Below are 8,467 nucleotides of genomic sequence, written 5' to 3'. Positions count from 1 at the left end.
TGCAAGATCCGTCCAGTGTTTGTCAAATGAAGATTCAAGGATACAACGGCAGCTGGGGAAGGCATTTAATTGCATTCTAAAATGGATAAGGTTTTAATTTCACCCATATACCCCTGGGCATGGTGTACAATGTGATATAATAGTGTGGACATATCCAAGTAGAATCACCCACTTTCCACGTCTACTTGTCTGAGATTTGCCTCAAAAACCATGCGAGGGTGGTCCCCAAGTGCATAGCTGCTTATGAAGGACAACTGCATCCAGCATTCAAATTCTTAGGATGTTTCCTACTGAGTTTTCTTTCACAGATCTGAAGGCAGAACGTATTTCACACTTCCAAGATAGAGGCCACAAGCAGGAGCCATAGGAGATGCAGCAGTCACTGTCCTTGCATCCAGGATTCGTTCAACTGCAAATATGTCATTTTTGAACCTTTACGAGTTTAGTTGAAAATAAAAATTCAAGCCAGTTGTTATTAGGACTGAAGATAACCGATGCATACCATCCGGAATTGTTAGTTCTCCAGTGCCAACAGCTTTGAGAACACCAACTAGTAACCTGACCTGGGGCAAAATTTGGACGGAATCTTTCAGAACAGAACCAAGAACATCGCAAGCACCCAAATCCATGACAAAAGATCCACATTAATGGCTAAATTTAATGCTCATCAGTTACCATTGTGATACCAAAGAAAACATAACTGGAACAACGTATCATGCCTTAATCCCACTAGGTGGAATCACTACATGTATTCTAGCTCACCAACCATTTTTATCTACAGTCATATTTCCTGCATGTTCTTATAACTTATATCATACCTAAGAGTTCCAACTAAGTTCTTCCTGGTCTTCCTTGACCTCTTTTGTTAAAGATTTGTTTTATTTTATCCACTCTTCTCACAAGAGCCTTTGTCTTCTTTTCACATGACCAAACTATCTTAATTGTGTTTTATGCATCTGATCTTTAATAGGGAGCTACTCCAACCTATGAATAATCTCATTTTCAATTTTACCTTTTATTGCATAACCACGCATCCATCTTACAAACTCATAAAAAGAAATTTATTTTGACTAAAGAGTTGAGGATGTCTTGACCATTCTAATTGAAATAATCTAATCCAGTCTATTTTCCACATTCATAAGAGTGCATCTATGTCTGTACTTTATGAAATATGATATTTTTTTGCACATTTCTATCAGAAGCTTAAAGTTCGCAAACAACATGCCCCCAATTAGTTACCAAAAGAATTCTTAGACCCTAAATCCCCAACCTCATCAATGTCAGAAAAAACATAAAAGCCTGTTTCTACCACAATAGGCCCCTTAGGCAGGCCTCCACAAAACTTTTTTTGAAGGCCCCATTCTGAAGGAATCATCGCCTTTTCGTTTTCATGATGATTCATGTCTCCATCTTAATCCATTTATTTGCAATGGTCACTAATCCAAATATTGAATTAATTTCTCATATATAGATAACATAGTTCAATTTATCGTATTTCATATTCTAGTTTTAGGAGCTTACAGCAACATGCTGATACAAAGAGAAAACAAAGCAGCATAATTCCAACCTGGTGGTATAGAAAAGACCGTGCCCTTGCAGTGACCACATAGCAACAATGTCTCCTCTGGGTTCCAAATCCATAATTAGATCCACTATTTGAGCTTGTTATTTTCTCTTGATTAGACATCGAATAAACATGAGGTAGATCAGCCTTCAACTCGCTTAAGCATCCAGAGGGTTCTTGCCCCACAAAATTGCTTTCATCCCTCACTATAATTGAAGGAAAATATGGAGTAGACACCACCCTAGTCACACTGAGCTCATCTAAAGTTCTGATAGGTGACTTCGCCTGTCAAAACATTCAGACATTTATAATGTATTCCAGTCTGGAACAAATATAATATGCAAATACCTGTATAATATCCAACTAAAGCAAGGAAACAGTCACACAGTGCACCAGTGCAGGATAAGTTCATTAAAATTTATGCTTAAAATGGCATGGACCATCTCCATGGCATACATTGCTCTAAGACTCCCTAGAAAACACCAAAAGGATCTAAAAGTGGAACAATGAGAACTGCTCATTCCAACAGCTACTTCAATTTCATAAAGCAGAGAGACAATATTGCAGTTCATGAACCACAAAGTTCAGCCTCTGGTTGCAAACTTCATATATATGCTCCTAAAGATGGACTCCTAAACAGACAGTTATACTCCAAGCAAACCTCATGTCTCCTCATCAGAGACGCATCACAGATTCTCAGATCTTTCCAGGGGATTCTCAGATCCAAGATTGAGAAATGCAACTGAACATGCACAATTTTAAGTGGTCATTATCCTTTAACAAGTTTCTATGACACCTATCGAATTCTGATGCCAATGCTGATAAAGCTGACAAACACTTCCCAATCAGTCAAGGTTATGTTCTAGTTCTGGAGCTTGACTCTCGCTAGAAAGTGAAACAATAGAAAGTTTAAACATCCAACCTCATAGATGTGATGACAGGAATAAGAACCCTGACAAGCATATAAAATATCAAGGCATGGGAAATAGGGCATGAGATACCATCAGATTAAAGGGAAGCAAGCAACATCAAAGATAACAAAAATTCATCTCTTGGAATTTGTAAAGATAAACAAAATTAGAAAATAACTATCTGCATTACTGACCTGACAAGAAGCTGCCCTGAAGGAACTGAAATCATGGTGGCCAACAAGAACTCTGCATGCTCCCTGGACAACACTTCAGTAAATAATGAATTTTATATTATATGTGATTAAATTAACAACTAAAGGAACTTGAAGAGAACTTTCTCAAACAGTTTGCTTACCTGCATAGCTGAAAGATTTAAATTCTCAGGAACATGCCAGGCCCGATCTTTCTCAAAGGTTGACAAAGGCTCAGGCCCAGACAGCAAGCGATAGAAGTACCTGAAGCAAATTGTTAAAACTATGTGAAATATTTTATAGACTAATAATAACACATCTATGACACAACCTAACAATAAAAGCAAATACAATTGCCCTTATATCAATGTTACTGTTACTATTAGACCCAAAGTTAATACTACCAGACTTCAATCCTATGTTTAAAAGGTCAATTGTTTCTTATATCAATGAAACTCGAACCCTGAAGCTCATACAGTCAGAATATTGCCTTAATCTCAGAGTTATTTTCTTGTGCATTTAGCATTACATCAGTAAAAGCAGAGAACAGCCACATGGTTCTCAGTTGTAATTTGACATAACAAAAATAAATACCCAACGTTTAAGTGTTATTGTACACAGAATACCATGCATGAACTTAGAAACTATACGCATGCAATTAGAAACTATCTCCATATAGCAGCAATTTATATTTTTACACAGCTTAAAAATTTTGTTGATACCTACGTGCGTTCTTGAGCTTTAAATCTAGCATGGAAGTCAGGTGGTACACATCGAACATCTATCACCGTTATATCACCCTCATTTTTCTGCAGGAAAACAAGAAAAGCTGTGTAAGCTTCTCCTCAAAATGATATTTTGGAATTATTAGGTCTGAGATTGATCCAATTCATATTTACAATGCAGGCATGTACCAGCGGAAAATAAGTAGTCCTATATACCAGCAGACAAATTAGGCGCTTTTTGTATTCTTTCACATGTTTGTACAAGGTTTGCCCCTTCTGGTAGTTTCCCTTTTGCAATATATACCATTCATAAAAAGAAACATAATAGAATTGAGCTTCAACCAAATTCCACAAAAAATGGAAAAAGGGGAAAAAAAGTTTGAAATCAGAACATGTTGAATACTGCAACTAATTGGCTTTGTCTTGCAACATAAATAACTCATTGAACCAACACATCTCTTAACCAGATATGGTCTGTCAAAGGATTTGGCTCAACTCTCACCATCCTCCCCTAGACACGAACAAGAACAACATAATATTCAGCAGCCTGTTTATCATAAGCACAATCCAATCAAAAAATGAACATCTCAAAAAACAATATCAACCATAACAAGCATCAATATCATATCACAAGAAGCAACAAAAGTAGAGGCGTTAAGATTTTATTTCACGTATTACTAGCTCAAAAAGAGACGACTTTGTCTAACAACGCTTAGCATCAAGTGTACAAAGAGCCTAACTGAATTGCAAAAACAAACAGGCTGCAACAACCTAAGAAACAATTTCCATGTTGATCCTGTAATAAGTGGATATTGAAATCATCTCTGGAAAACATGATCACAGATATGCCACACGAATAAATATAAACCCTTTAAATATGGCACTCCAAAATATCAAACAGACTGCATCATTATTTAGGTTCATTTAAAAAAAAAATATCAAGATTGACAGCAAATAAAGAAACAAAATAACTTTAGAAACATTTGATGTCACATTGTTTGTTTAAAGCGCATTGGAGAGAGAACAGTAAGCTGAACAAGTACATAAAAACAAAATAGAAAAGAAAATGATGAATATTACACTTTTTGCAGCATTTTGTATTTTGAAGCAGAAATAAATTTTCAAGTCAATGGTCAGAGTACTGGTATGCATCCATAGTTGGAATTTCAAGGCCTATAAAAGCAGTGGACACCAAACCTGTAAGAAATGATTGACAGCTCTTCTCACCACAGCAGGTTCATGAGGCGGCAACTGCATGTCAACAACATTCAAAGGGACTGGTCAGAATTCAGGTCTTGGAAACATATAACTCTAAATTTCTCTTTGTTGCTTCCAGTTGTAGAATGTCACACCAACATTTGTCTTCAATGAAAAGCTGATGTAAGATGTGGAAACAAAATTAGGAAGAAACTCTTCATGCAATAAAATATACAACAGAAACTATGCTCTTTCATTAATGCAGCATTTGACAAATTACTTTAATGCAATTACATGTAAACAAGTATCAAAAGTTAACTCATAATCGTGGACATAGAACTCCTGCATCTCCACCATGCATAAGTAGTAGAACTGACAGGATGTACGGAATGATACATGTCAACATTATGAACTTAACCTTCCATTGCTTATGTTAAAATCAGGAGATTAGTCCTCCATATAAAGTAATAATAGAAGTCTGGGATACATCATCAAAAACATACACGCTACTATCAGAAAGGTATTACCCTAATTCATTGCATCGGTAAAGGGGTTACCTTACAGGAGTGTCCAAATCTAAGAAACTAAATATGAGCAAATATTATTGCTGGATTACTAGGATCACTAATTGTATTGAAATGTTAAGTGTAAATGTGCTTATCTATTTGCAATACAAAAAGGCATTGTCATTACTGTCTAATTTTCAAAATACACTGTTAACTTAAATTACCAACAAAGAAAGCCTGTATGACATGTCAAGGAATAAACACATCAAGATATGTATCATGACAACATAATGGCTCTTCAAAGCCAAACATGTAGCAAAAAATAAATAAATAAATAAATGCAGCCAAAAACCAGTTCACAGAAGAACCTTAGTGAATAATGCAGTAAAAATATAGTAAATGGCAATTTCTAATATTAAAACAGGGAGCTACATTAGATTACAAAATGCTTGCATAGAAGCATGCAACAACGCTTTCTTGATTGTCAAAATTTAATCAGCAGCCTCCAGAAAAAATGAAAGAAAATGAAGTTCAGTTTTTAGGTGTATACCACTTCACCAGGTCTCCTTTTGCTTATGCGCTCCACATCAACATGGCACACATTTGACAGGGCATGTACACCTGCATCCTACAGCAGCAACATTGACAAACTGAATGTCTATTACAGGTCTAAGATAAACCAACACATGCGATGCAAACTCAACCACATGTAAACATTTTAGCTCTTGTAATATAAAAATAGCATCCTCATCTATGTTATGCTCCTATTTTGCACATATTAGTGCTTACTACCCAACATTTCGTGGCATAATTCATCAAAATAAGTAGAATGTTGTTAGAAGTAAGAAACAAGTTGAGAGGAAACAATAAATTGACAGGACTCAATATGCAAGTATATTTTCTTTCCCAGCAAAAATAAAGGTTTCTTTTGAACAACCATTGAATCCATGAGCAAATAAAATTTAGAAGATATTACTTAATATAACATTCCAGTACAAATGAAACTGCACTGCCAATACCAAATTAACTTGTATAAGTTCAAACTCTCCACAAATATTCCATTATATCAAACTTAAGTAATGATAAACATGTATAAACAATATTCAGCATGTGATTTAGTCTAAAAACAACTAAAATACCAACTTACAGTTCGACTTGAGCAAAAGATAGAAACTGGCTGTCCAATGAATTTATGAAAAGCCTCCTGCATGAAACATGAAAATACAAATTCTAAAAACAATTAATTACTCATCTTCTTTTCTGATAAGTAACAATTATTTATTCACCAAAAATATATAATATTTTGCAAATAAGAGAATGAAAAGTAGCAAACTCAAAGAACGCTGACAAACCCTAAACAGTAGGAGGAGAAAATGATGGAACGATCATAGAAGCAAAAGTATTTCTTTTCTTTTCTTTGCTTATGGTTGGCATGCAAACAAATAAATGTGCTTATGCCTCTTTTAAGTTTGATCGTCCATAAAAAATTGCAAGCATAACTTTTAAGTTTGAACAGATGGCCTATATCCTAGTTTGAATTGAGGAAAGAATTCAAGGAAACCAAGACACAGATTGGATTCATTTGGCTTAAAAATTATCAAATCATTGCCGATTTGTCATTCAAGAATTACATGGAGACAACATTTGCTTCATTTGCGCCTCCAACAATGAAACTATAAAGTGCTGTTTCCTGATGCTTGCTCACGTTCAAGAGATTTGAACAAACTAAGACAAGCCAGTATCGAGAGATGAGATTAGCTCAGATTACCTCGAGTACACCGACAACAGTTCTACAATTAGGCTGCCTCTGCGCACCAGCAAATCGAGTCCCAATGTACTCGATCGCGACCAAGTACCTTTGAAGTCTGGGGTTTTGGCTCATCGTGTCCACACTGAGAATCGACTCTTTCTGTTCTTCTACTTCTTCTCCGTCGCCGTCGTCGATTTCGCCGGCGATTCTCGGGATCTTCGGAGGGCGCTGGGGAGACGCAGGCCGTTGATCGAGCGAATGCTTGGGGCTCTCCGCAACCAACGCCGTTGGCTTCTCGCCTGTCATCGGATTCGATGAGCTAACCGTCGGCCGATTGCTGCTAGCCCAATCTCCTTGGTTCGATGAGTATCACTGGCCCAAGCGTTGGAGCTAGGGTTTAGGGTTTTTGGCTACCATTGGCTGAGAATTTCTTAAACATAATATTATCAATAAAAAAATAATACTCGTTTCAGACATTTTTAACACAATAAAAAAATGTTATTGATACACTCATTTTTACATCTTGAACTACATAAAGAGGTATTATGATAAAAAAAATCACTCATAAAGCGCATAGAGGTGCAGGGACTATATAAGGGGGTATTATGACAAAAAAATCCCTCATGAGACGCATAGAGGCGCGTGAAGCGCATGTGAGACGCAAGGGCTACATAAGGGGATATTATAACAAAAAAAACCCTCATGAGGCGCATAGAGACGCGTGAGCGCATGATATTTTGGTCATAATATCCCCTTATGTAGCCTAAAATGTACAAAATGGATGTACATCTAACATGATTCTAACACAACATTATAAAAGTGTCACATCAATTTATTTTTTGGGATGACTTTCTTTTTGTATCGATATTTGGTCTCACTTATTTTTAATAAGAGAGATAAATTTAAATATAATCTAAAATGACGGCACAGAGAATGAATTTAAATTTGAAAATTCAAGTCATCCATCACTTTCTACCGACCATTAGAACAACCTCAGGAGAAAGATTGGGTACCAAAGGCATTAATGCGTTATTTTAATGTTTTTGAAATATTTTTATAATTTTAAAATTATTTTATAATATTAACTATATGCATGTCTACCAAGAGTTGAGAGATTATAATTTTTTATATTAAAAATAATATTTATAAAAAAAATCTTATATCTTTTTTACTTGCGTATATTTTTATGTTTTTATTTTTTTATTTTTTAAAAAATATTGTTTTTTTCTTTTTTGTTTCATATTATATATTTTTCATTTATATTTCTATACAATCTAGGATATCAGTGTGGAGTTTGAGCTAATAAAATTTATTTTTTCCAATAGTGAGTTTAAGTATAATTAGGAATTGTATAATGAAAAATTAATATTCAAAATAATGAGTTTTGTTGTCACAATTAACTAATATCCACTAAAAATGGAAGAAGAAATCTACAGACTTTCATTTTCTATGTGCCCAACTTGAGTGTATGTGTCATTCTTTTTATCCAATGTGTCATAACATTCTTGTTTTGTGCTATAACGTTCTTATTTTAAGGTATTACTTATACTTTGTCGATAAAAACTCACAAATTCTAGAAGTTTTTTGAACATAATATTTGCAAATTGTTGGATTTGTTCTAAT

General features: G+C 34.9%; 1 protein-coding gene across 1 annotated transcript; it reads right to left on the bottom strand.

The window, feature by feature from the left end:
* Nucleotides 1–39: 39 nt before the first annotated feature.
* LOC127801803 (uncharacterized) lies at nt 40–7,270 on the bottom strand. The gene is made up of 10 exons (XM_052337213.1): nt 6,863–7,270; nt 6,242–6,298; nt 5,645–5,722; nt 4,589–4,642; nt 3,393–3,475; nt 2,831–2,930; nt 2,670–2,732; nt 1,568–1,849; nt 503–563; nt 40–409 (listed from the first exon to the last, which is right to left on the bottom strand). Exons 1-10 carry the CDS (start codon nt 7,148–7,150, stop codon nt 303–305), a joined length of 1,173 nt encoding a protein of 390 aa, XP_052193173.1. The 5' UTR covers nt 7,151–7,270; the 3' UTR covers nt 40–302.
* Nucleotides 7,271–8,467: the final 1,197 nt, after the last annotated feature.

This window comes from Diospyros lotus, chromosome 5 (assembly GCF_014633365.1).
Source record: "Diospyros lotus cultivar Yz01 chromosome 5, ASM1463336v1, whole genome shotgun sequence".
NCBI lineage: Eukaryota > Viridiplantae > Streptophyta > Magnoliopsida > Ericales > Ebenaceae > Diospyros > Diospyros lotus.
Note: the sequence above shows the minus strand (reverse complement) of the source record. Positions and strands in the feature narration are given on the sequence as shown.

Bases quoted from the DNA above. Each gene is read 5' to 3' on its own strand.
- LOC127801803 (XM_052337213.1), bottom strand. From the start codon at position 7,150: ATGACAGGCGAGAAGCCAACGGCGTTGGTTGCGGAGAGCCCCAAGCAT. The intron at 6,299-6,862 runs GTAATCTGAGCT...TGTTTCATGCAG, and splicing joins CTGTTGTCGGTGTACTCGAG to GAGGCTTTTCATAAATTCAT. The intron at 410-502 runs GTATGCATCGGT...ACATATTTGCAG, and splicing joins AGAACTAACAATTCCGGATG to TTGAACGAATCCTGGATGCA.